General features: G+C 45.9%; 3 protein-coding genes across 4 annotated transcripts in view; all 3 read right to left on the bottom strand.

The window, feature by feature from the left end:
• The window catches only part of LOC119172064 (toll-like receptor 2), an 18,269-nt gene extending 6,575 nt beyond the window's left edge, over positions 1–11,694 (bottom strand). The window contains exons 1-2 of one of the 2 annotated variants that reach the window (XM_075892867.1): positions 10,940–11,694; positions 8,207–8,355 (exon numbers count right to left, since the gene is read on the bottom strand). In XM_075892867.1, the coding sequence (XP_075748982.1) occupies positions 8,207–8,355; positions 10,940–11,607 (817 nt within the window). In that variant the 5' untranslated portion in view covers positions 11,608–11,694. Of the gene's footprint in view, positions 1–1,363; positions 1,820–8,206; positions 8,356–10,939 lie in introns of those variants that run through there. The other variant, XM_037423035.2, reaches the window with a different exon arrangement.
• Positions 11,695–16,168: 4,474 nt separating this feature from the next.
• LOC119172061 (uncharacterized) lies at positions 16,169–20,504 on the bottom strand. The gene is made up of 3 exons (XM_037423032.2): positions 19,774–20,504; positions 19,124–19,272; positions 16,169–16,438 (listed from the first exon to the last, which is right to left on the bottom strand). Exons 1-3 carry the CDS (start codon positions 20,415–20,417, stop codon positions 16,236–16,238), a joined length of 996 nt encoding a protein of 331 aa, XP_037278929.2. The 5' UTR covers positions 20,418–20,504; the 3' UTR covers positions 16,169–16,235.
• Positions 20,505–23,494: 2,990 nt separating this feature from the next.
• LOC119172695 (uncharacterized) lies at positions 23,495–27,068 on the bottom strand. Its single transcript, XM_037423845.2, has 3 exons — positions 26,255–27,068; positions 25,522–25,670; positions 23,495–23,890 (listed from the first exon to the last, which is right to left on the bottom strand). Exons 1-3 carry the CDS (start codon positions 26,905–26,907, stop codon positions 23,724–23,726), a joined length of 969 nt encoding a protein of 322 aa, XP_037279742.2. The 5' UTR covers positions 26,908–27,068; the 3' UTR covers positions 23,495–23,723.
• Positions 27,069–27,712: the final 644 nt, after the last annotated feature.

Genomic DNA, 27,712 nt, shown 5'->3' with positions numbered 1-27,712 from the left:
ATCATATGGTGGTTTTGAAACGTCAAACCCCACAAATCAATCATTTTGTTGTACACAAGGTGGTCCATGCTAACGAATGAGCTTTCTTTCTAAAGCGCATGTGATAGTCCGAGCGTTTATTAGTGTTGTTAATTGTAGTTATACTTCGCAACTTATTTCAGCGAAGTCACAGCGTCTGACTAAACGGTAATGCACTGTGGGGCTAGTTTTGCACTTGTACTCTGAAATAAAAAATAACAATAGCTATAAGTTAGGTTATGTTAGGTCACACGCAGCTGGCTGAATTCTCAGTATATGCTCAGGAATTTTCCGAAAGAGGGAGTTATGTTTTACAAATATGTAATGTCCGCTTAAAATCTCCCCCTCTCTCTCTTTGTTCTCCCCCCCCCCCAAAAAAAAAAGCATGTCGTTCTAGAAACAGACGTCATCCATGTATTGTGCTGTTTTTTTTATGTTCACGACCTAGGTTGGCAAAAAAGGCGGAGCTCTCTCAGACACACTCTAAAAATATATTTCGTGCTCGCATATGGCCCACTCAGGTTGAGATCCATCAAGTTTTTTTTTTTTTATAACGCGACAGACTCCGAGTCACTAAAATTTTCTTCAGCCAGGCTCACACAGACTTAGATTCACTAAAATTTCGCGCGACCGTACTAACTCGGACTTAAGCTCACCAATACATTACTCACCTGTACTCACTCAGACTGTGACTCACGGCCGGATATGCACTGAGTGAGTCTATTCACAAGGGAGTTTGCCGACCTATGTTCGCGACTAACCAGATGGTCAAGTGCACCCGGCATGATTGCGCGCGATCTAGTGGTGTTAGCCGGTAGTTTAAATTCACATGTGCGCTTTGTTTTCCCTCCGACGTCCACTGGTTCATCTAGTATGACATGCGTATGTCTTTCATGTACATGACGCATGTGGATGGGTAGAGGATGTCTTCTTCATCACAGCCCATATTTTTTCCTACATGATTTGTCATATCTAGGTCTAATTATAGCAATAGAACGCCCATTCATAAGAGCTAGTGTGCTGCCTCCTTACTCGAGCATCATTACCATAATTTTCTCAATGCTGTGGTTGTCGCATGTACAAAGAGCCGCGCCATGAACGGCCATTGTTTTCAAAGAGCATCCAAAGGAAAGCATTTTGGGGTCACCGATCGCCTGGTAGACGCTTTCGACCTGTAGGATGTACTAGCAAGTGAGAAGTATCTTGGAAGGTGTTCTTGCATGGGTGTCCTTCGCGTCACTTCTCTCTGTTTTCTCGTCGTTAAAGCAGTGAAGCGTGATCTTAAATTTGGCCTATTTGGGCTAGAAAAGCGAAAGAGAAACAACGGAACACGCGATATTCGTACCTGCGGGAATGTAGTCCAACTTGCTGTCCTTGAGTACGAACCATAGATCGTTGCTGGACCCTGTGGATTTGTTGAAGTGCTTCGCGAAGTCATCCGGGCTGGTGAAGCCGGAGCACGTGTGCTCGGCCACGATGGCGTGTCGGCGCGTCGTGTCTTCGCACTTGGGCTCGTCGCACAGGACGCCGACCGAGGCGCCGGACGCTATAATGCAGCAGACGACGGCACTAACGATCCTCATCTCCATGAGTGTTCCACCGAGGCGTATTGGCGCCGGTGCTTCGGTCTATCGACGGTGTCTTCTCGGGCGTCTTCTAGGCGTAAGGTGCACAGTCGATCGGGTCCTCCCTGCGGACGTTCGCGTTTCGCCGCAGTCGTCGTCGGTCGGTCGTCTTTGGTGTCAGGTCGAGAGAAAGAGGCCGCCAGCCAGGTGTGAGCGTCTTCCCCGCGCCGCCGTGATCGACACTAGGCGCCAGCATTCGGAGCCTATTAAGTGACGAGAAGGGGGTGGACGGGGTTAAGCGAGAAGGCTTCTGGTCCTCTGTTGCAATAACCCGGCCGTGTGGGTGGCTTTGCCAGCCGCCCTTGGTGCCGGCACGGTTCGCGAACTTACGCAAATGAGGCTCCTTTTTTGTTCGTTTCATTTTCTTATTTGTGAGGCAGCGCTACTCAAGTTATACAGGATCTTCTTTTTTCTTTCTTTCTTGCTGCGCTATGCGGATGGTCTGACAGGTAGAGACCTTCACGGCGATGCGCGCTAGAGCTGACGCGGTCGCTATAAATACGGGGACGGCTGCTTCCGTGTCGTCGCGTGCCTTGTACCACGCGGCTTCGCCTTGCTCGTCTTGTGTCCGATCGCTAAGTGTTTTTCGCAAAGCTTCGGCCTCGGCCATGACGCTTTCGAGCAGGGGCTTCTGAAAGGAACCAGTAATGTACAACTGACTAGGTGCGAGTGTCCCCTGAGTCAGTTTGAGTGGGGAACGAACACGATATGGATAAAGCAATGAAATTGATTGATAGACATTCTAGAGGCGCACACTTTCTGATATTCATGGGAGTTGCTACAAGTTGTGACTGAAAAGCAGTTGTACGAACTCAGGGCGCTATTCACCCGTTCAGATGCTCCGCGTCTGTTTTACTTGTCGCACAGAGCCTTTCTAATTAGCGCCGTATATCTGTGCAGAGGAGCAGTGGTAATTTCCAAGTTCTTCAATATAGCTGTGCTCTCGTAAATTCAGCGAGAAAAATATGTAATGACTCAGCAAGTGACTGCTCGCACAGGCCCTGTTATCATTGTCTGCGTGAAAGCCAATTTTACATTACGAAAGCCACGTGAAGTTTGAAAGCGTCTTTGTCACTACTCATTCCGTCACGGTCCTACTTTAATTAACAGTGCACGAAAAAAAGACAAAAATGGACAATGAAAAAGTCTGATTATAAGGCCAAGACGCAAAGATTCTACTTCTGGTTCTAACACATTCAGACCACTGGCATTGGAGAATGAAACAATCATTGATAAAGTTTTCGCCCTCTTATATGCACTACCTCCGCAAGGCCGTCCACAGAGGAAAATAAAAACAAGATTATCTCCTTAGAGTCACGAGCCGGATCAACAAAAACAGCCTGAATGCCTACGTTTCTTCACATACATTTTTTCTTGTTGTTTATTAAAACCATACATTAAAAAATAAGAAAAACGGAATGGAACTATATGGTTACACTGCAAGAAAAAAAAAGAAGCATACTATAAACTCTCAGGAGGCCATTTTATCCTCGTCGGAGAGTCTTCGGGTTCAAAAGAAAATTAACGTGTCTCTATAAAGGAGCTGATACGGGACAAATCAGGACTCACGAGACGAGTAACATACTCAATTTTTTCTTTGTAGAATACTAAATGTACCGCGTCTGTGATAGTTTACATGAGGCTCTCATACTTACATTAGTATGACCGGAATAGTGAAGAAGGTAAGAACGAGCGGCGGGGGGGGGGGGGGAGGTGACTGCCGTGAAACATTGCCGTTTGAAAGACGGCACTCCCCTCTCCCCTTATATAATATACGGGGATATGTGCAGAGAATTTGTCGCCAAGATTCCAGCCACACGTCGTTGCCGACCTACAGAATGACTTAAATCTGAAAGCCGATTCTGAATATAGACGTTTTGTTTTTCGTTTGTGTTTAAATACATATATGGTGACTATATGGTGTGCCTCAAGAGGAAAAATGAAAAAGGCTGCACAAGCCGGCGGCCTTGCTATATTCCACATGCAGTATGGTGCCGGTACTCTATCTCTCTGCACCACACCCCAAACATAATTGTCACTTATCACCACTCACATGCGAGGTCATTAGCATTCCTAAAAAAATTCAAAAGAAGTCGCGATACCTGTTTCCCGAAGATCGAGTGATCACGTGGAAACGCAATATCAGTCACGCTGTCGCATTGCGAGCCTAAACGTTGCAGTTCCTCGAGTAAACCTTGCCGTTCCTTCTTAAGCTCACTACACTTAATACTGTGCTATGTCACAATATTCTTTGCACTTCGGGCACAAGGGCGTCATGGAGAGTCTGATCTCAGTGTGAAGACATGCTAGTGTACGCGCTGATCCCGTTCAAATGCGATGAAGCAAGCAGGCCTCTTCTCTTGATAGCACTTTTGTCACACATGGCTGGTGAGGCGTCAGCCACAACCAGTGAAAATGCTTATTGAGAGCTTCTCGTAAAATGCGCCGATTGTCTTTGGGAGCCTTCTTTGTTGGTGTAAGCTCCAATTCACAAAGAGGGAACCGGGCGGGGCAATCGCCTGCAAACTATGCAAGGCTGTATCCGCCGGCTACCTATAACATCCTAATTTTAAAAACAAATGCTCGAGGCCAGTTATATATGTGTAGCTCACCAATATCATTAAGACGATTAAAAAAAATCTAGGCTTGAAGACAGTCATGCGTAGGCGGCTGGCCGCTAGCGAAAGGTCTGCGGGCTGCGCGCTTGAGACATCCGGTTCATAGTGTCCAGTTTAAGGTCATCTTCAACAAGCTTGATTTCAGTAAGATGTTTGCCTTCGAACGAATATAACAGTTGACGTGCACGTGAGACCTTCTTAATCTCTTTTCTTTTTTTTTACTGCGTACGAAAATTGTAGCTTTCATTATGGTAGAACAAGTAATCGAATAGTTGCTGATGGAATCAGTGGGAGGCGTCACGCTGAGGAGGGTTTCGAAGGAGCTTCGGTGTAGGAGGCAAAGGGGCGCAACCGAAGACTCGCTCGATTCCCCGAACGTCACGCCTCGAAGCTCAAAGGTGATCACGAGAAGGATGTTCTGGGATTCCGTGGGACGTAATTGTGCAAAGTTGATCACGTCGCAGGTAACGCAACCACACGCGAGAACATCGAATCCGGCCTTCGGAGAAGTTGCCGGTGCTTGTGCACGTTCAGCGACATGGACGCAACTTGCGACATCGGCAACCGCGAAGCCAGCCAGCATGACCAGTGTGCCGGACGTATACAGAACATCCGCATCACTGTGCTTTGTAGAGATGTCTCGGGTTGACGTCACGAAAACCTGGCCGTTGGAGTATTTGAACGGTAGAACACGAAGCTAGTGATGTGACGTTAGCGTTATCTCTACAGCTCATGCAGCTAGGCTCTTTAGTTATTTTTGTAATAAGTGTGTTGTAAGAAAGGTTGGCGCCTATACATGGCTCCGGCTACTTGTATTCCCTCGCTGCGCCATGAACTTGTAAATAACGGTAACGTATTGTAAAATTCACGCATGAAAGTGTCCTTTTAAAAGGAATCTTCTCACGTCATGAACAATGTCCGCGACAATGTTATGAACACAAAAGAAACGTTTGCACATTGTAAAAAAGTTCATCTCCCTTATATAATGCGATCATGAAGAGGTGCTGTAGTTACCAAACTTAAGCGGGTTACAAGTGAATTTAGTTATAACCACATTGTGCTGCCGGCGTTGATGAAGGACAAGCTTTGTGCCAGCGAGCGCGTGAGCTCATTCGAAGAAGACGAGAAGCCATCTTTACGTTCGGAGATTTTTGTTGTGTCTTCTTTCTTGCACATTATTTTTTTTTGTAAGCAATAGTGGAGTTACTGTCCATACGATACTATATGTTTTCTAATATAAGAAATCAATTGCTGATGGACCATGAACAATATAAATGTTTTTTTTTCTCTTCTCGTGCAGTGTGTTATTATAGCTGATGTTATTATTTGGACTGTTTACCTTGCGAGTACACCTCAACAAATAACATTGTAGGCAAGATGCTTTCGATCGACTAGTAGCTGCAATCGCAATGTTGACAACTGTAGGTAGGCCAATTGTCGTGACGGTAAAGTAGGGTCAGTGGCCATCAGGAGCGATGTGTGAGGGGGGCCACACGTCTCTGCGTACAAAATTCACAGTTTTCTTATACTGTTATTCGCAAAACGACACCGTAGAGTCGCTTTGCTCACACTTTCATAGCGCACATACACACATACATACATACATACATACATACATACATACATACATACATACATACATACATACATACGTGCATATGCGTGCTTGCTTGCCATATCAACGGCAAAACAACGCAAAGCTCAATGTCGCAAACGAATGAAACAAAGAAAATTATCAGCAACTTAGTCAAGGCATCTAAAATGAATACGCATTGTTGTCTTCTAAACGTGTTTAGACGTATTCGCTGCCGGGTCGTACTTCTCATTTCTCAGGAATCGACATCGGGCAACTCACTCCGTTGCACCGAATTATTAAATAGCCTCGTTGATCTCACCCTTCTCGTGACTCTGGCGGTTTAGAAGTATATCGTCTATTGAGTAACGTTAAAGCAATAGCAAAAAAAAAAGGATAAGACAGGGGCGAAAGAAAAAAAACAAACACAAACACAAAAGAAAGAGGCGCTTGCCGGAACCAACCGATGTCGTGCATCGCCCGCTTTGCATATTAGAAACACGAGCCAAACACGCAGAGAAGTTCGCGCACCTGCGCGTGTGTGTTTCTTTTATTTGTTTATTCTTCGCGTCTGGTGGAAGGAGTGGCAGCGCAACCCAGGCTGGATGGCGTAAGTTGGCAAAGTGGCGTCTTGGCCAGCGTCGCGGGCTTCTCGCAGTTGGGATACTGCCAGCTGTCCGGATAGCCGACGAGCAGGAAGACGACTCTGCAGTCGCACTCCAGGGGATTTCCTGCGGCCAATCGAGCAATCGCGCCTCGTCGGAAATGAGCGGACGAGGGAGAAGGCACGAACCGGTCACTCGGGGTGCCACACACACGCACAACGAGGGGAGAAAAGACAAAAAGCACACGTGCTCGCGGGGAGCAAAGACCGCCTATCTGTCAGTGGCTTCCGAGACTGTATTTTTCTTTGCCTGTGAACTCGTCTTACGATTTATACATGCAGTTTTCAAGCAGCAATAAACAGATTGCGGCGAAAAGTGAAATGTGAAACGTATATTTCACATGCATGCATGCTTCTGTACTTACTTTGCTGTTACTGCGAAATTCTGCCGCTGTCGCAAGCAAAAGATAGGCCGTTTACTGACGGCTTTGTATACTGTCCAGCGGTGTACTCTCTCCCGTGCTCCACCGACCGGGCCTGGCAGAAGATAGCCAGTAACCGGGTAGCTCACGTCATGGAACTCCGTGAACTCGTGAACATCTATCTATCTATCTATCTATCTATCTATCTATCTATCTATCTATCTATCTATCTATCTATCTATCTATCTATCTATCTATCTATCTATCTATCTATCTATCTATCTATCTATCTATCTATCTATCTATCTATCTATCTATCTATCTATCTATCTATCTATCTATCTATCTATCTATCTATCTATCTATCTATCTATCTATCTATCTATCTATCTATCTATCTATCTATCTATCTATCTATCTATCTATCTATCTATCATCTATCTATCTATCTATCTATCTATCATCTATCTATCTATCTATCTATCTGTCCGTCTGTCCGTCTGTCTGTCTGTCTGTCTGTCTGTCTGTCTGTCTGTCTGTCTGTCTGTCTGTCCGTCTGTCTGTCCGTCTGTTTGTCTGTCTGTCTGTCCGTCTGTCTGTCCGTCTGTCTGTCCGTCCGTCTGTCTGTCTGTCCGTCTGTCTGTCTGCCTGTTGCACTTTTAAAGTCTACGAAGTCTATCGTTCTTCATGGTCGCTGGCTAACAATAATAGTTAGCAAATCTAGGTTACGAATAGTGCTATGCAAACGCTCAGGAGACTACATGTCTGGCCTCGGTGGCATCATTTATAGGTTCCGTGACGCTTTAACCACACGGGAAAACGTAGTAAGCTACCTTGGCAGTGCGAGCTGGATGTGAAATTTTCGCTGAGGCGTGGCCACTTCTAGACCACATCTCGATTCTGTATAAGTCTGAGGGCGAAAAGAAATAAAAACTGTCGTCACTCTCATTTCTGATTTACTTCTTCTAAATAAACAATGTTATATTCTTAAGTAATAAGCATGGGGCCACGTTACTTTTAAACCTTCTTAATCTAGGCTGCTTATTCGTAGTAAACACCAACCACTAGTGAACGTAAGCACATTGGTAGCTGACGAATAAAAAAGAATGCTTGTATGAACAAAAAGCTTTGACGGTATGACCTTCGATTCTGTGGTTGGCTTGATAAACGAGTGAGAAATCGCTAAATCGGACGATTTCATGTATTGAGCCCAACTGTCAAGAATTAATTGTTTTGCAGGGTATTTCGTCCTTACTTACCTGATTTCGCCGGCACTTTTAAGGGATTTTACTAAAATGTGTTGGAAGGCAAAGAGACTTCTGTGCTATCTTACTGCAGACTCTTACCTTGGAGTTCGACGATGACATTGCGGCTTTTGAGAGGCGCCAGCGTGGCCTCTTGAAATGTGGTGAACTTGTTCCTTCCCAGGTTGAGTTTCTCCAGAGATGGCATATCTTCTGTGAAGTCTTCGGGTAGAGCCGATAAGTCTGTGCCACTGTGTAGCGTCGGGATAAATTACGTCAATGTTTAGGTGTACAGAAAGGACAGTTTGAAATCTCGACCAGTGTGGCCGCTTGGCCGCTTGCCTATAGAGGCCCTCTGACGTCATTAGACGAGCCGTTTCACAGGATCCGATGCGAAAGAAGACCGGATGATTTTAATTAGGCTCTATAGACTGTAATTAACTTAGCTCAAAATGAGTTGTAACAGGCAAGCGGTCACTGCCGAGTTGGTTGGAGCTCATTAGTGAGTGATCTACTTCGAATGAGTGGATGACTAGTTAGTTGCTTTTATAAGTTCGCTTTCTTGCGCATATGTTAGGCTCATTGGAATAAGGAAACGTCTTTCTTCGCATGGGAAGGAGCAAAAATGTAGTTGTGGTGTGTATTCTCATATTAACTGGCTTGCTAACGACTCGGGAAGTTGATGCTACTTGCATGGCTAGTTGCGCCGAGATGGGTCATGCGCATCCACGTTTCATAACGAAGTATCAGTGCGTTTCACTCTTCGTATAATTGGCGCTTACGTGTTATGTGAGTATATATGTCACAACATGGTCTTTCAATAGCATTTCACCTGTCTTACCCACGTATATCAATGCACGTATATCTATAGCTTAATTGGTGTGCACGCTAATTAAGTTATCAATATACGCACATTCATAAAATTTGTAAGTAACAGCACCCCGGATTCCCATTTTGTCGACATGTGGTTCGAATTCACAATAAGTAGCAGCGTAGTGGAGGTATGGAAACCTTTAATATCTGATGAATTTGTTTAATCTTTAACTGGTCCTGAGCAATTTAACACAACTGCAAATAACGATGCGAGAGTAATCGAGGAAAAATGTAAACCAGGTGTGCGACGAAACATCTGTATAGACAGCCCGCTTTTGAACGAATTTTCTTCGCACTGTATCCTGTCGTGTGACGTCAAACTTCGGAGCTTCAAAGCCGCCCGACGTGTAAAAAGCGAAGAGAATGTGAACCTCGGAGTTTTCGGATCAACATCCATCAATGAAAATGCTTCTCCACGCCCAAAGAAGGCATCGTTTAGCGTGATTTCTTGCAGGTATACTGCGACCCAACTCAGTGGCAAGAGAAAAGTGTGCCCGCTATGGTGGCTCGGCGGTTACGGAGCTCGGCTGTTGAACCAAAGGTCGCGTGTTCGATCCCACCCGCGGTGGTCGAATTTCAGTGGAGTCGAAACGTTAGATTTTTTGTTACTGTGCAATGGCAGTGCACGTTAACGTGCACCACGCGGTCGAACTTTCAGTAGCCCTCCACAACGGCGTGCCTCGCACTGATATCGCGGTGGCGGGATGTAAAACTCCACGTATGATAAAATGATAGTTAAGGAAGAAAGCTTTTCTTAGGCGAAGGACAACATCAGTTTAAATAATTATGATGCTCCTAACGTACTCTAAACCAACCCTAGAAATTCGCAACCATTCGTTTTCATAAAAAAAGTTTGATTTGTTGAAAGTGTACGTATAAAGATGTAATAATAATAATAATAATAATAATAATAATAATAATAATAATAATAATAATAATAATAATAATAATAATAATAATAATAATAATTGTTGGGTTTAACGCACCAAAACCACCTTATGGTTATGAAAGACACCGAATATAATGGAGGGCTCCGGAAATTTTGACCAACTATAAATCTAAGCCCACGGGCTTCAAGAATTTCCGCCTCAATTGAAAATGCGGTCGCCGCGGCCGGGATTCGATCCCGAGGCCTGCGGGTCAGCAGCCGAGTGCCTTATAGACCACCACGGCCGGGTTGTACGTATGAAGAGGCACCTGAATGGAAATAATTGAAAATTTTTGTAAATGAGCCACATGCTAGTGAGTGGTTAAGGACGAAGGCTGGCAATACTGTGTGAACATCCGAGCCAGCACGTTACATGCAACATGAATGAAGGAAAGAAGGAAGGCGACACAGAGGAGGCACAGACGTTAACGAGAAAAACCTCTCTCTCGTTGATTACCCTACACAGGGTAATGGAAAAGAGGAGGGCGCCGTATCACTGTTCTGCAGGGCCAAGCGTTAAATTTTACCGTTGTCGCTGTTCATAGGCGAACGTTCGCCACTTGCTCGTACTGATTTTACGCATCCATGCTGCATGTACACAACTGGAATACAGAAGTACCCGTCGCAGTGATATATTGGTCATGGCGCTTGACTCCCGCCCCAAGGGTTACGGGATTGAATCCGGTCCGCGGCGGCCGCATTTCGACAGAGGATAAATGCTATGGGTCCGTGTACTTAGGTTTAGGTGCACGCTAAATAACCACAGGTGGACAAAATTTCAGCAGCCCTTTATCATGGCGTCTCTCGTAATCATGTCGGGAGTTCGGGACTTAAAACACCAACAATTATAGTTCATGGAATGTGGAAATGGTCGTAATACGTACTTGCGGATTAATTATGAATTTCGCACGACAGTCAAACAGTGAAACAAACATTACACTTGAAGTGTTTGTTGTAAACGCCAAGACAGCTACACTACTTTTTCACGAGGCAAAATAAATAGTGCCACAGAATAAAAGAAAACCGCTACTCACGATATTGTTAGGTACTTCAGCTTAGATGCTGGTCTCGGAAGCATTGATCTTTCGAACTTCCCCAAATCAACTTTTTCAAGGCGGAGGCTCTCCAGGTTGCTCAAGGAGGACAGCCAACGGGCGTCTACGCCAGAGATCGTGCTTTGGACTACGGCCACGTCCCTAACACTGGTCGGCAACTCGTCGAAGTCCTCACCCAGTCTAAGCGAGACCATCCTGAACAGTAGCAGCTCACTGAGCCGTCGGTTATCCTTGAGCAAGCTCCACGTCTCCGGCAGGCTGCTGTTCTTGTGGAAGACCAACTTCTCCAGGGTGTCTCGAAGTTCGGCAAACACGGAAGCGTCCGAATCAGGCGTGCTGTAGCTTCTCACTGTCACGTTGCTCAGCACCAGCGTCGACGGTTTGACTCTCTGGAAGACCGACCGCGGTATGTACTGGAGTCGACTGTCCTTGAGCAGGAGCTCAAGCTTGTCGCTATTCGGTCGGTCAGGTACGTTGGCCTCTAGTTGTTCGGCGCTGGTGAAGTCTGAGCATGTAAGCTGCGCTTGATCGTAATGGAACGGCGTTGTCTCCTGGCACAAGGGGTCGCATGCGACGCCGACGACGGAGCATACTGCGATAAACAAAGCCGCCCGTACGCGGATATTTGGCCGCCTATTGGTAGGCATCGTGGATACTTCGCTGACAGAAAGTCGACGACGTCGACCGTTTAACACGTGGAACTGCGAGACTCTGACAAGGACAAAAAAGGTGGCGCTGCGTTTAAATAGCGTCGCTGAGCGCGCATTTGGCACGAGGTTTTAAGTGAAGCAAACAAAAACGTGAACGGTATGCGGAGAGTTGGTCGGGAGTAATAAAAAAGCGTTGTGTTTGGAGGAGGAAGGGGGAGAGGACCTTGAAACGATAATGAAGCTGTAATGGGCGTTTCGTTTACCGTTACTTTCTTTTGGTTGCTTTTTACCGGTTCTGGAGAAGAGCGTTGTGGGTAGCTGCCGTCATCGGGAAAGAATGTCGTGAGGACTTGAATGCCAAACAGTCGGGAACGCTCCTTGGTAGCTCGTGCAGTAGACCACGCACCCAGCCCACAACAGTATACAGCGCGCCACGCGGAACTATGTTTTACGAGTGGGCGCTGTACGTAAATAACGGTGCACTGTAAACGTCTCCGTTCACGGGCGCACCTTGCTAATGGTAAGTGGAATTAGAAGTATCCATTCATCGCAGCTCGCAGCCGTTGCTTTGGCGCCCGTAGAAACATTGCGCATGAGCGGTTGGCACGGCAGCAAGCGATGTTGGGAGGCTGGAAAGGAAGTGGCAGAAGGCGTTGCGCGCGAGCTTGAAACTTTTCTTGATCTTAAGAAGATAATAAGACTAACTTGATCATTTATTCAATGAGTATTTTCGAGGGCCCCCTCAGGCGCATTGTTATTCTTAAGGGCAATTACTAAACGTATACCTCGAATTGATGCACTGCGATGGGTGTGGTTCTGAAGCGAAATAGAATACGCTAGGTCAATGCTGTAAGCGCTGCTGAAATCAGGATTTGCAAGACTTAGCAAGGCTCTCGTACTGTGACAGATCTGTTATGTATGGGTTATTTGTGTGCAAAACTTAAGGAGGGAAATATATCGGTGGCTTTGATCTTCGACACATGCTCTTCGTACCACAGGTGTGGCGAGGGGAGCAGGATTCAACTCTCCGCCACTCCCCCTCTCGCTTCGAAATTATTTCGCATGTGTATAATGCACGCACATACCACATATAAAAACCCACGCACGAGCAAACGTAAGGCGTGGCTACCTCTCCCCTCCCCCTGTGGGAAAAATATTTCTGGCTACTCCACTGCATTGCACTCTCGGGAGTTCCCGCAACGTGAAGTTATGCTAACAAGGCTGCTAGCTGTCTGACCACAAAAAGTGCTCGGTCTTCGTCATTGAGAGTTCTTTCTTGGTGCAACAAAACATAAAATACTGCAAAAGTGTGCAGTATAAGGCACTTAGCCGACTATGTCGGTTACGCCCCTGAGTGGCTGTCTGATTAAATCCGGCTCTACGTATTCCTGTCGTCGTACGTTCTCTTTACCTTTCAGGCGTGTCACAGAAAGGCGACGACACTGCACGAGTCATCGTCTAGTATTTCTGAGTCTTGCGCATCACGTTGATTTTTTTTTTTGTAAGTGTGGTCCTTCATTTATGAATGAATGTTGCCATACGTGTACGCGTCGTGCACTAATAATTATGAGGCCTCCTTCACGACTTCCTCTTGGGGCATTCTGGACAAACAACTTGAGATTCGTAGAACTCCTCGTCATTAAGATACCGAAACTTGTAGTGTGTTTAGAAAACGTTGTTAACAATTTAGCGTACTTGGTGCACTACTGTGGGACATCATAAAGCCGTCCAGTGGGCAACAAAAATTATGCCATGAATGAGTTCACGACTACTACACACCTATGTGACCCACACCTATGTGACCAGGAATCAGAGGTCCTCTAAAGGTTAATGTGTCAACGGCTTTCGTTAAACTGAGACGCAGCCTTGTTGCGTGCATGTGCTCTTGACAAATTTGATCAAGCTATTATACTAACCTTTTGTTTGAATAAATCCCAGAGACAAGAAAGAAGTTCTGCTTTGATTTCTCATGGTGTTTTTAAATAAAAAATTACCTCGAAAGGCCAGCAAAACATTTGTCCGGGTTACAGTTCAGAAACAATTTTCGAAGATAGGCACGGCGAATAACAAAACAATATTGATTACATGCAAACTTTTTAGAGTTATCATTTTGGAGTTACTGTATCGATATTTTTGTCATCGTGTAATTTTTGTCAAATTTTGTGTCAAACTTTCGTGTGTCCCTGAGTGCCCAACTTTAGTTGGGCCCGACTTTGCCATTCCACTGGGAAGGAGATACCGTAAGGTTTCTATTTTACAGCGAAGCTGCATAAGACTAATGAACTTGTTTGTTTGTCCGTTGGTGTGCAGAAACTGCATAGCGCATGTGGCAGTGAAACTAAACGAAATCCCGCCGCTGGCAACGTTTTCGCTAAAATATAAATAAATCGACACCGGGCAAAAGTAAGAGAAATTGGACAAATCTGGTCCACTACTGACTACTAGTCTACTGGAAACGAAAATTACGTTCATATTACGTATGTACAGCCGTAGCAGTGTAGAGCACGTGAACAGCCGGTTTTCGCTCTGCCAGGCGAAACCCTGGGGCTGTATCAGGCTCTGACGTGGTCAGCTTGACAACTAGACCGTGCATGCTCCTGATACACCACTTCAGAGCCCGAAACTGCCTCAAGGTTTTGGCCCGCCGAACGAAAACCGGCTGCTCGAGCACTCTACACAGACGTGCCCATACGTGCACATAACAAGTAGGACGTACAGCCCACGGCTGTACTCAGTTAATACAAAAGACTAAGCTATATGAAGAAAGTTTCACCGAAAGACCACACTACAGTATGCGAGAACAAAGGAAGCGAGCTCCCAGAACAAGAACCCAGTATGGAAAACAAAGTATTGCTTACCAGGTACCTCAGGTTTTAAATACCCTTGCAGATCAATTGAATTTTAGGGCTAGTAGTGCGACTTTCAAGAAACAAATAAAGAACTTATTCATAACCACCGGTCTACACTATCAAAACTATGTAATGGAGTCTCATGCCTCTGCAAGTGCTTAAATTGTTTATAAACTGATATGTCAATTATACGAGTGTATACCGCGGAATTCATTGTATCCGCATGCTTCTTATGTCTGTTTTTGAGTTGTTTCATTGATATTGTTTAGTTGTAAATTATAACGAGAGCGACCTCAAATTCTTAAAATGTGTCATGTAAACTTCTTATGTTATTTATGTTTGAATTTTGTGTTTACAATTTCAGGTTGCTTGAATGTATTGAATATATATATTGTTTAAGCTTTGCACTGTCACGGACTGCGGAGGGACAAGGGCCTTTGTCAGGCTGTTCGCCTTTAGCCCTTTGCCCCTGCAGTGAGCTCTGTATCTGGCTTACTGTAAATAAAAAATACTACTACTACTACTACTACTACTACTACTTGTTATGTGCGCTAATGCACTATACTAATGAGAACAAATAGACAATAATGCCGGAGAAAGTATAGAGAATGCCATTAAAAGTAATTGCAGTCGCATCATACGCGTTATTCAAAGATCGCGGGTTCCAATCCTGCTGTAAGTTGTTTTCGTCCAATCAATTTTTTTCGCATTTACTTCACAATTACTACAAATAACATCCCCTGTAGTTTTCCTCTCTTTCTTGTTTGTTCTCAATAATATTATGTCTAACAAAAAAAAGAACCCTTAAATTTGTACGTCTCTTGTTATATGCGCTGTCGCATGGCACGCATTATGAGTGTATTCTGAGGTGTCGACTGTTTTGTTCACGCGTGCGGATTCATCTCCTTAATGACCAGACAAGGTGTTCACTACTACGTTAGCCAATTCGATTCAATGATGACCATAAACATGATCACATACACTGTTGATTGCCTTTCAGACAATTTCATTTACGTTGCGACAGTGTTGTTTGATATGTGTCTGTGTGAGCGTGTTTATTTCCATGTACTGCTGTTTTTTTTTCCTTTTCAAGATGCACGTTCAGTATTCACTCAAAAGCTAAGCAGTAGCCAGTGCCTTACTTGTGCACTTGTGCGCCAACTTCTCCTTATATGCAGCTCATCAATAAAAAAAGGAACCAACGGGTGGCAAACACCAATTAAGATGGAGCACGAAACACGAGAGGAACGTGATAGGTACAAAAAGTTGAAACGAAAAAAATAATAATAAAAGAGCATACGTTGAACTCAAGAGAAGCCTTTTTTACAGGTATTTCGTATGTTAGTTGCTAGCTGTGTGATCAACTATGGTTCGAAATTCATTAGTTGCATGAGCTGTGCAGCTTCTCTCATCCACGTTAACAGGGTGGAATGGCTCCTCAAATTTCTCCGCTAAAGGGCGCTTTACTCTATATAGGGCTCTAGGCCTGAAAAAATTTAAGAGTGTTTCGGCACGAAAGGATTTTTGTCCATGAAGGCGTTTCGTTTATCCACCCGCTTGCAGCTTTGACAAGTGCAGTCGCGAAGAGCCACGTGATCCAGCTTCAGTAGCGATTGCTCAACTTATAAGTGAAATGAGTTCCTGCTCGTCGTTGTAAGACTTGACAGCCGGCATACCGCGCGTTTGGCGGTACATTAAAGTCACGCCTCTTCTGGCTTAAGCTTTCCTTTATTAAGACGCATTCGGAGCAATACGCCAGAGTTACGTGTATACGGGCTAAGAAGTCTCGTTCCCTTCTTCCGTAGAGATCGATTCAGCCGAAGGACCTCCGGCGATGGCGTCGCAGCCGAGCTGACCAGTCGTCAGCTCCTTGATGTTCCTGTTCGAAAGGAAATCGGGAGCGGCGCACTTCGGGTAGTGCCAGTCTTCCGGCAGGTCGAGGAGGAATGCAGCCTCGCAATCGCAAGTCAAGGGATTTCCTGAAGCAGAAGAAGAACGTGACAGATATGTTGCCTGAATACACTACCTTTCGTCTGGGGAAAAGTTGTAAGAAACAAGGAAAATAGAGAGGGGGAGAGAATAAGAAGGAAAGCGGGGAGGTTAACCGTGGCTCATCCCGATAGGCTACCCTGCAGTGGGAAGGGGAAAGAGAGAAGAAAAGTGATACTGGACGAGAAAAAAGTCACTGATTGAGCAGACGTGTAACAGTTTCACGAGGTAAAAAAAACAAAAGTAAGACAATTCAAATAAGAAAATTTCTGAGGAAAATGGAAGCTTGGAGCGATGAAATGTAATCGAACAAGGAATGGGCAACGACAAGGGCGTTGCCAGAAGAAAGAAAACGTTATTTCGCGGAGTGGGCCGGCAGTTTGGCATTGGTGGCACAATTTCTTTTCGCTGTAGGGGTTTCAAAAACTCTTTATATAGCTTCGCGCATGTGTGTTTATGCGTACGTGTATATTCATCTGTATACGAAATTGCAAATTTGGGGGGAGGGGAGAGAGTTTAACGCGCTTCTCGACTAACTATATGCCAGTGGGCAGAATACAAATTTTCGAAAGGAAAACTCGTCTTTGTCAGGAACCCCGACGTAGACGATCGAATTGCATAGTAGACACGTTGGTTGCGGCTACATTCCTTGTTCAACTGTCCTCGATCACATAACAGTTTTGAGTAGTTTATGATCCTTAATTGCACGCACAAGCCAAAGAAGCTTGGAAATATGCGTTAACACGTTATTAGAATATGCCACGATGCTTATGCGAGCAATAAATAAACAGAACTAGTTTATCTACGGCAAATCCTTGAGTTTACTAGTTTACGGCAAATCCTTGAGGACTGTGCAGTACGGTTCACTGTTAGAGGGAACACGCAAGCTCGTGGCCGTCGGGCAGCGCTGCGCTAAATGGCCGCGAGGCTTGTGAACGCGTCGCATGCGCAGAGAATTATTAGGTCGGCGCGTGCCGTTTCGTCTGCTACTTCTCCATCTGGAGCACCAAAGCGTTGGAATGCGCTTCCGTATTTCAGATTCGAAGCAGCATATCGCGGAGCTCGATCCGGTGAGCGGCGTGACCACTTTTTCTGCACATGCTCCAACTCTCCCCCTCTCCTCGCTCTCACGTGGGAGAGGAGGAGAGTTGGCGCATGCGCAGTGGGAGAGTGGACGGTCGATGAGAGTCCGAGGGACCTCCCCTCGCGTGAGCGTGAGGCGGTGCAAGGAAGCGGTGTAGAGGAGGTGGTAGAGCGCTGCCTCCACTTCCTTTCTCCTCTCCCGCTTATCTTTCCGCCACAGCTGTGCGCTTTTATATCATTCTGTGCGCGCTCGCACCGTTGCACTCGCCTAGCAGCGCTGGGAGTTCACTTTACGGCACACGCATGGTAATACACACATATGAAGGGGGGGGGGGTAACATAAGCGGTAGACTACATGTACACAACTGCACACACAAACGAAGCATACACGGAAACATGCAAATGTAAACACAAGTAAAACAAATGAATATAGCCCCGCCACGGTGGTCTAGTGGCTGTGGTACTCGGCTGCTGACCCGCAGGTCGAGGGATCGAATCCCGGCTGCAGCGGCTACATTTCCGATTTAGGCGGAAATGTTGTAGGCTCGTGTGCTCAGATTTGGGTGCACGGTAAATAACCCCAGAGATGCAGAGACCACGCCAGGGGGTCGAAATTTCCGGAGGCCTCCACTATGGCGTCTCTCATGATCATATCGTGGTTTTGGGACGTTAGACCCCACATATCAATCAATCAAATGAAAACACAAGTAGTGGGATATGCTGTAAGTGTCTTACGGTGCAATTTATCTAGTTATGACTCTGCCTGCTGCTCCTCGATTTTCCAGCAAGCACAAAAATATTTATGACTTAAATTATTCCCACGATTTTTCGCAAGCTCTCGCCGTTAGGGCCGTCATATTCTTTAACATACTGCTCCCTGTAAGTGGCCATACTTGGTAACAGATGAGGCTATTAAAGTATATGCTGTGAACATTTTAACTTCATTATTGCGACCATGAAATATTGGCTTAAAAAGAAGCGAATGGCCAAGTTAGTATCAGTTGACTTACAGTGCGAAAATGGAAAGGGGGAAGGGCGATGGCTCGCTAGTTAGTGCACGCCGAGTGAATGGGCGGAGAAGTGGCAGGCGACGCGGGGCACACACGACCTTGGTGAACCAATGCGCAGGTGCCATAATTTGAAATCTCGCCTGCAGTTTGCTCTCCACGGACCACTAGTCACGCACTCAAGTGCTCCCTCCACCAGTGAACCGTTCTGTAAATATGCGAAGTAGCCTCCGTCTGGTTTATTTTAGTGCAGTTGGTGCACACAAACGGGCATGCTCGTTTCTTGCATACACCTTTGTGACTTACTTGGAGTGCGCGAGCCATCTTTTGTTGTTGTTGTTGTTGTTGTTGTTGTTGTTGTTGTTGTATGAGAGGGAGTAATGTGTACTGACATGGACACAAGAGAGACGGCACTTAGCCCGTGTCTGTCACACCTTACTCACTTCTACAATAGCTCCTTGTACCAACTATCGTTCAATATGTTTTTTTGTGTTATTTTTTATGTTCTTATTCACTTTGTTTCGTCACGAACATAAGAAATAAGCATGCCAAAACCACACAAATGAACTAACATATTCAACGCACCTACTAGGCTGACTCTTGTTCCGTTTCGAGCCAATGGCAAAAGCGTAGCGGCTCTGAAAGATGTAATGAAGTTGTGTCGCAGACCAACTTCGTTAAGTTTCGGGAGCTCTTCGGCAAAGTCCAGCGGTAACGAAGTCATGTTGGTGTGGCTGCACAACAAGAAAACCCACGTCAGACATGGTGAAGAATCGCATTGTTCAAATGGAACACCAAAAGAAAGGGCACATTCTTATCTGGTAGGGAACCTGAGCTGATTTTCAGGTTCTCTACTCTGCACCCTTGCACGGGTATGGGAAATAGTGGAATGTAAAATGGACAAGCATAGAAAGAAACGGAGGTGGAAAATAATATCGCCAGTATAGAACTGTGGTGTGTAATCACTACAAAGTACTGCTGGAGATTTTCCCAGAAGATAGGTTACTTGGACCTAAGCTAATGGTCAGATCAGAAATATGAACGATTTTATGCGAAACGAAAGTTCATATGCTGCGGTTTATATTGTTACCATAGTGAGTTGGGTCTAAAGGGATGACGTGGTGCACCTATGAGTGAATTTAAATACATTCATAAAAGTACCATGCAAGGTGTCTAAGTTCTTAATTTTAAAGAAGGACTTCATTAGAACCTCCTATGGTAAGGTTTCCACTTACTCGAGTACGAGTCTCCACAGCTTAGGAGCCGGACGCGGAAGCATCATGCGCGAGAACTTCATCAAATTGCACTTTATCACGGACACCTTCTCAAGGTTCGTCAGTGACGCCAGCCAATCGTCGTCGACGCTCTCTATGGTCGACCTTATCACCGCCACGTGGCTCAGTGTACGCGGCAGCTGGGCGAACTTGCTCGACAGTCTCAAGCCGTTCATGTTGACCAGCCTGAGTTCTGTTAGCGAGCGCATGTCGCTCAGCAGGCTCCAGCTGCTCGGCAACGTGCTGTCGTCCGCCAGTTCGAAGACCTCCAGAGTGTCCTCGAGTCCCTCGAACGGATAGTACCGTTGCAGCCAGCCTCGCACGTATCTCCCGACGGTGACGTTGCTGAGCTTGAGGTACGTGGCATTGGTTCTGGCGAACGTCTGAGGGAGGAAGTATTCCAGGACGCTGTCCCGCAGTACAAGTCTCGTCTTGGGCAAGTCCAGGTCTCTCGGCACGGCGTTCCACAGTTGCTCCGGGCTGTCGAAGCCGGAACAGTAGAACTGCTGCACCCGATGGGACTGTCTGAGTGACTCGTCGCACGCTGGCTTTGCCCCCGCGAAGGCGAATGCCACAAGGGCGACCAGCAGTTCACCGGACAGCATGGCTCGACCGCCTGTCAGACGCCGCCAATTCTGCCTGTTATACGAGCTCGCTGCAGGAGTACGTGGCTGTTAGTAAACATTTGGCTTCCGCCTAAATGAAACCCTGATAAGAGCCGACCCCGTGGGTGTTCTTGGGTTGCGTGTTGACGAGTCGTTGAACTCCGGCCTATCTGCATGAGTAGAAACAAACGCACGAGCGGAAGGAAGTCCTTTTGCTAAAAACTGCATGAAGGGGTGTCGACTGTATCCAGAAGTAGATGCGTACAGCACACTGATACGAGTGTTGACGTTGTGACACCTTTGTTCTGTATCTCGAGTTAGTCGTGTATACGGTGCGAAAAGATTGCCAAGTTTGCTAGAAGAGGTAGTGCGTGTGTGGCTGTCTTCCATTCATGAAATTCACATGAGCCTCTCAGTCTCACCTTGTATTAAAAGGCAAAAGGAGTTTTTTTAGAATTATCAAGCGAGCTCTATATAACAGCGTCGAATACTTTTATGTCGTGTACATGTTGAGTTCACAAATGCAATAAGGCGGTTCGGTTCCAGAGAAATCGTCAGTAGAAAAACAAGCACATTATTTTTTATCTGTTTCAGCCTACACTATGTTATTCTGAGGTTACAAGCATGCACTTCTTTAAGTATAACATAAAAACACATTTACTAGGAATCTTAGTCGGAAACAGAGAATATATACCCTAATATGTGGAACAAGTGTGGGCCAGTGTAGACGTCGGACCTGCGTTTGGCTGTTTGGCCGCACAAAATGTTGTTGTAAACGTTAGCGTTCAGGAAATATAAAAATAAAGATCAACGGACATAATCGCAGCGACTTGCAGTCTGCTGATGAGATTGCTCTTCTGAGATGATGAAAATAAATTGCAACAAATGATTATGAATATCAACATAGAGGTGGTTAAGATGAGGCTAAATAATTGCAAAATACAGAGGCAAACCTCGTCAGTCTGACAAGAGAGCTAGAACACGTAATTCGTAACCAGCCCCTAGAATCAGTGCAAGAGTTCGTATATCCAAGCTAATGACTTCGGATTAAGCTGTTCGAAAACGAAATTCACTGAAGAATAACGATGGGCTGGAACGCGTATGGTCCAACCATTCCAAAATCTCGACTGGAAACTTAGCCCGGTTCCTAAAGCGGAAAAGCGCACACAGTCGTTGCGCTTTGCCGGCGCTTGCATATCGGGCGCAAGCTTGGTGAACAACAACGAAAATTCGGAAGGACGAGGCGATGTAACCAAGAATGATAGGCGTAACATCAAGAGATAGAAAGAGAGCAGAATGGATAAGCGAACGGACTGGGGTAACTGATATTCGCGTTGCCTCAAAGGAGAAAAGTTGACCTGGGCAGGCTGCATGACGCGTGGAAACGATAACTGACGGTCAGTTTGTCGGACGGAATGAATACCAAGAGGAAGGAAACGCGTTCGAGCGTAGGCGGGCTTAGTGTTTCCCATGATATTTATCGCAGCACCTTGGTAAGCCAATGTATTAGAAGATTTTGCACCCCCTTTCTCTAGGTGACAATGAAAGGTTGGTGGCCCACTGCCCATTCCCCTCCCCTCCATGCGTACGCCATTGTGGCCGGGGACGGCAGAGGGTTAGGTACAGGGGTGTTAAAATTAAGCAATTAGCAGACGTAATGTAGAATCAGCTCGCACAATACAGGAAGAATGGGTGTCGCTGACACAGACCTTCGTTCTTCAGGGGCCATAAAAATATGCTGATGAGAATGGGCATGTTTTTGCAACAAAACTACTCATCGATCAAGGTATACGCTATAGGCAGTTGAGAGGCGTACCCTAATGGCACTCCGTTTAACGCACGCATATTTGGATTGCCTAACGTGTAGAAGTAGCATTTCCCCCCATATTCAGAAAACACTTATAGCGTGCTTCTATACCTCCTTCAGTTATTGATAGCACGGTCATAGTTGTGTACTTAGCCGGAAGCGATCAATAACGTCCCGCATAAACACACGATATTGTTGCGCTGTCATCGTTTCTCCATTTTGGTTCAGCTCAAAAAACAGGAGCCTGACTCTCAGGAACGACTTTATACATCGCTTTTGTTTACTGAAGTACACGGGAATTGTATTCGTGACCTATAGTGTCGCTGTCACGGTGCGTGAGCAGTAAGCAAAGAAGGTCTGTGGCTACAATACAAAGTACGGAAGGCATTATAGTTCTTAGAGAGAGAAGCAAACAAAGGAACAAAGAAATGTGTGCTACCGCTCTTAATGTATATAGTCACGATAGAGCAATCCTGTTATACTTTGCTTTGGCCAAGAGTGTAATTGTGATAAGCATCTTTACTTTTTGTAGACTGACATAACATGCGTGGTACTATACTTATGCTGCTTGTCACCACTGCTGTAACATTGCCTCCTTTTCCTACTCACAGAGTAGCCCGCCAGAGGAGTTTCGCATCATGACGACCTATCCACCTCTCGTCCTATTAGGCTTCTCTTTCCCATGAAGCCGTCGGTGTTTTCTTTTAGTTGACGAGGAGATAGCTGAAGACAATGATGGAATTACGGCGCCAACAGGCTTGAGATCTTCAAACTACCCAATGTGTCAGGACTGAGAGGCAAACATTATTTTGCCATATCGACACATTCAGCTATGCTATACCAATGGTCCCTAGTGGATCAGTGCGTATACGCATGCGCCGTCACACCGTGCTGTTAAAACCTTGTTGTTGTTGTTGTTGTTGTTGTTGTTACATTTGACGATTAGCCGGCACCCGCGAGCGCCTAGCTGTCACCTAGGCAACTTAAAACCATGAGATGATAGGTATATAGTAGCGACGGGCATATGCATGCTGCCCGTTTTAGTTTCGTAAGTAGAGAAATTTTTTGTACAAACACCCTGCGGACGTTGCCTCTCATTTTATTGTGCAGGCAGAAAGCTAATTCCATCTCTGACTACTTGCAGACGTACGGTACGGTAACACCTACCTATAGTGCCTCCGTGGTACGTGGCGCCCCCGCACAGTCAGGCAGACCGCTGTGGGCAGAGTTGAGCAGAGCAGCTCATCAATCAAGAGAGGTCTACCACATGTGCACGGACAGGGCTCTTTTTATTAAGGGCGTACAGGTACGACAACACGGTTCGAATGGGCGACCGAAGAACACGGTGCAGAAAGGGGACAGCAATGTATACGAAGAAAGTTCCGTCGCGTGACGTTCAACGTCAAGTCGGGAATTGTACCGGGGCAGTGGTGGTGTGGCGGTGCTTTGGCGAACTGCGCACAGCGCAAGCGGGTGGTGGTCTCGGTCGGGGACGTCGTCTACGCGGAGGAAAGAGGAGCGGTGGCGCTGCACTGCAGGTCCTCCTCGGTGAGCCGGTGGAAGTAGCGGTCGAAGAGGGACTGCGGGGTGCGACACAGGAAGTAGTGCCACCGGTGCGTGTACGTCAGCAGGAAGCGGAGCCGGCAGTCGCAGTGCATAGGGTTGTCTGCAGTGAGAGATCAGACATACAACTGTCAAAGCCGCTTGACGCTTTAGCTTCCTAAGTAAAAAAAAAACACCAACAGACACTAGTGCTTCCTAGACAGCTGTGACTGAAGAATTTGCGATGCTTTTGGGAACGTCAAAGTGCAAGGAAAAAAAAACATTCACATAAGCCGGGAAACACAAGACAGGCGCTAATCTCCCTTTATATGTGAATGTCCTATATGTGTCCTTGATCTCAATTAATACTCTCGTCCTATGTGGATGTCTCTTTTACCGCTCTAATGTTTCGAAGAGATATTGCCAACATTGCCGAATATGAATTTTTATTAAAGATAAGTTCAGGTCTGGCTTGAACACGTGGTGCTGCTGTCGTATACGTAGTGTCTGCCTATATGTACTCATAAATCGTGAGTATGTTTTTTTACTAAGCACCTTTGGGACGTGTCCGAGTATCAGTAGAGTTACTGTGTAAGAGAGCATATACAGTAACTCTACGTGACATGGTATTGTGGTATTTTTAACGTGCTTTAGTTGAGCAGGACAACTCTTGCTTACGATGCAGATAGCTGCTTTTCTTTCCTGTAGCCCATAGTTGCCGTGGCTGGACATGTGACACGCTCACAGGCTTTAGTGAAATTTTGAGTAAATAAGTGCGAACATTGAGTACAGTTTATTCCACCAAAAAATAAAAAAAACGTGTTATTGCTCACCCTGCAGGTAAATATAATATAGAATATTTTTTACATGAAATGTCGTAAGTAGAAAGAAGAATAAGTGTTTATTGTTCGAAATAGCCAGAAAGTATTCTTCCTTAGCCCATTATAGTGAAAGCTTTAAATAGAATGACACAGTTTTTCGGCAGTACTGTGCCCAGAAACCTCAACACTGATTACCATGCAGCGCACGGAGTATTTTATATGACCTGCCACACACTCCGTGACTTTTCTATGCCGTCCGATCATATTTATGTTCTCCTAACAGACTGGAAATATTCTTTGTCATTCCTTCAATTTTCTTGGTACATTTCGCGCATGGCGATGTTAAACATCTTCATCAACAATTACGTTCCCCTAAGAAACAGTTCCAAATAAATGTTTATATTACGTGAATCGCTACTGTAGAAATGCAGCTGCGCAGTAATGATCGCGTGTTATATTTTCCCCGTAAATATAGCAACTGTATTGACAATGAATTTCGTGCGAATATAAAAAAAAAACAGATATTGAAGCCACTGCTGATAAACCGAATTGATTTAGAAGAACATATTGATGTTTTTCTAAACAATTGTAAAAAGAAACAACTGATTCGATAACGTTAATTAGTTCACAAAACATCGTGATTTACCATACACATTGACATTTCTGAGAAGTCAGCCTGAAAAAATGAGGGCCTAGGTATAATACTGCAGAAATTCAGTTTAAACAATTTGTGAAAGCAAAAAGATGCATTTGGTTGGCGTTTTCGTGAGCAATTTACTTTGAGCTAATGACAATCTAGAATTGTGCATGACGCATGGCAGATAAACATTTCGAAAGTTGAGTTGCCGAAGGTTTCTGCGTGAGTAAATAGAAACAATATATTTTTTTTTTCTATGGAGAACAAAAGGTCAGTCTTTGTTCATCGAAAGCTTACCGGCGAAGTTCACGAATACGGTCTTGTCCTTGAGCGGAGCCACAGCCTTTTCGTCTACAGTGGTCAGCTTGTTCCTCTGAAGGTTGACGACGCTGAGACGAGGCATATCATCGGCCAGTCCTTCTGGGAAGGCCTCCAGTTGGTTGTCACTGAAATGAAAACAGCAGGATTTGTCACAATTCCAGCAGCTGGATCATTTCTAAATCTGACAACATCGGCTATACACTGTCGTCTCTGATTTGTCTTAACGCTACGATCATGCTGAAGGTTATCGACACTCCTCAGCTCACCTGCTACAATTTCTCAGGGCTACTTGGCATGATAAATGCTTGTACTGTAGGTTACACGAACTGCTTGAAATTGTATGTTGCTGCGTAATTTCGTTATTGGCTATAGGCACGCGCTCTTCACCAGAGGTTGGGTTTGAAAAAGATCTAGGAGTGAAAGTGAAAAACTTGTGGAATAATATAATAGGTTGAGATAAAAAGTCTATAGTCTAGTGAAACCCCGTAAGGATCCTAAATAAGAAGTTGTATTTACTTAAGTAAGCTACACATACAAAAATAACTCCTCTAATCATTCATTTTCACTTACTAACTTACTATCTAGCGGGCACCTTAATTTTTTCTAGTCATCTACATGAATGTGCTTCAGCCTTGGCATGGCCACATTCCCAGGCAAACGGGAACGTGCGCAAATTCGGGAGGTTAAGGTAAAACGTTTAAGAACTTACGGCAAATCCAGAAGGAAGAAGTTTGGAGCTGGCATAGGCAACCATCCTCTGGAGAAAACCTTGAGACTGGTCTTGCGCAGCACCAGTGCTTCTAGGTTCTCCAGCGACGTCAGCCAGTCGGGGTCCACGTGCTCCACAGTTGACTTGGTCACGTAGATGCTCTTCACCGTCTTAGGAAGCTTGTTGAAGTCCGTGGTCAGCCGCAGGTTTTCGTAGTCGTCGATGCAGACCTCCTCTAGCTTGTGGATGCCTTGGAAGACCGACCAGGAAGGAGGCAGTGTGCTTCCACTGTGGAAGACGACCTCACGGAGCGTGTCTTCGAGTCCCTCAAAAGGATTTCCCGTGGGTCCTTGCTGCGCGAAGTCCATGACTGAGACGTTGTAGAAGGCCAGCTTGTAGATGTTCAAGTCGGCGAAGGCCCTGTCGGGGAACCGCTCCAGACGACTGTCCTCCAGCTTGAACCAAGTCTTCTTGGTGAGGTCCTCTCCGACTCCGCGCTTGACGTACTTAGCGAAGTCTTCGGACGACATGAAGTGCTTGCAGACGACCCTGCGGACGTTGCCGACCTCTGTCTGCGTACACGAAGGCTCCCCGATGGCAACGCTGGTGAAGGCGGCGAGCGCTATGGCCAGCCCTAAAATAGGCGACGTCATGACGGTGCTCTCCGTGTGGCCGACCCCGAAGTGCTGAGCTGTTTAGATTCTACTAAGGTAGTCTGCGGCGGGCCCTGTGGCGAGAATGTGAACGCCGATGGGACCGAGACGGGCTTTATATGCACGCGATATGCGTGTGTCGGATTAAACACGTCCGAGCCCTCAGAGAGGACCCTTCCAGGACTGGTTTTTGGGGGCTCTTGATTGTGCGTCGCTCGCCCCACCCCCTCCTTTCTTTACGAGGTCTCCGACCGTGTCACTAACCCCGAGACGGGTCCACTTGGCTCACACCTGTTTACCGGCTTGCCCGAGTGCGAGTGAGGTGAACTTGGGAGGCTTTCTTCTTTAACTGCTCTGCGGGGCTGCAGGCGCGCGCGTACTGAGATAAATCGCCAAACCAAAGAGCCACGGTTGTCCATGCAATGCGTGGTTAGGTAATATTTCTTTAGTAGAGATTAGGCATCTGCTGGTAAAGCTGGTAACCAGTTCTGATACCACTGCCAGCACGGTATGCGCAACGTGCGGAATCGCAACGCCACTTCTTCCCACACCCCTTTGAGACCTGCTCGATGTTTACATCCAAGAAACCTGCCGTAAGCAAAAAAAAAAAATAAAAGGACTAAAGGCAGCACTCTTGAGCGTCCACTTTTAGGCTCCATTGACCCGCTTATCAGCCGTCAGAGGCGTTTTTGATAGTTGTGCACGCAACTAGATCGCAGAACCGGCTCTTATGGAAACGTGCAGCTGGCAAACAGAAACCGGTCTTTGACCTCTGTAACTGCGTATTGCGGCCGTCAGATGATCC

Source organism: Rhipicephalus microplus, chromosome 4, assembly GCF_043290135.1.
Source record: "Rhipicephalus microplus isolate Deutch F79 chromosome 4, USDA_Rmic, whole genome shotgun sequence".
NCBI lineage: Eukaryota > Metazoa > Arthropoda > Arachnida > Ixodida > Ixodidae > Rhipicephalus > Rhipicephalus microplus.
Note: the sequence above shows the minus strand (reverse complement) of the source record. Positions and strands in the feature narration are given on the sequence as shown.

Coding starts and splice junctions, on each gene's coding strand:
- LOC119172695 (XM_037423845.2), bottom strand. CDS start 26,907: ATGACGTCGCCTATTTTAGGGCTGGCCATAGCGCTCGCCGCCTTCACC. Junction 25,671..26,254: donor TTCTTCCTTCTGGATTTGCC/GTAAGTTCTTAA, acceptor TTTTCATTTCAG/TGACAACCAACTGGAGGCCT. Junction 23,891..25,521: donor CGTATTCGTGAACTTCGCCG/GTAAGCTTTCGA, acceptor CTCTCACTGCAG/ACAACCCTATGCACTGCGAC.
- LOC119172061 (XM_037423032.2), bottom strand. CDS start 20,417: ATGCTGTCCGGTGAACTGCTGGTCGCCCTTGTGGCATTCGCCTTCGCG. Junction 19,273..19,773: donor CTGTGGAGACTCGTACTCGA/GTAAGTGGAAAC, acceptor CTTGTTGTGCAG/CCACACCAACATGACTTCGT. Junction 16,439..19,123: donor AACAAGAGTCAGCCTAGTAG/GTGCGTTGAATA, acceptor CTTCTGCTTCAG/GAAATCCCTTGACTTGCGAT.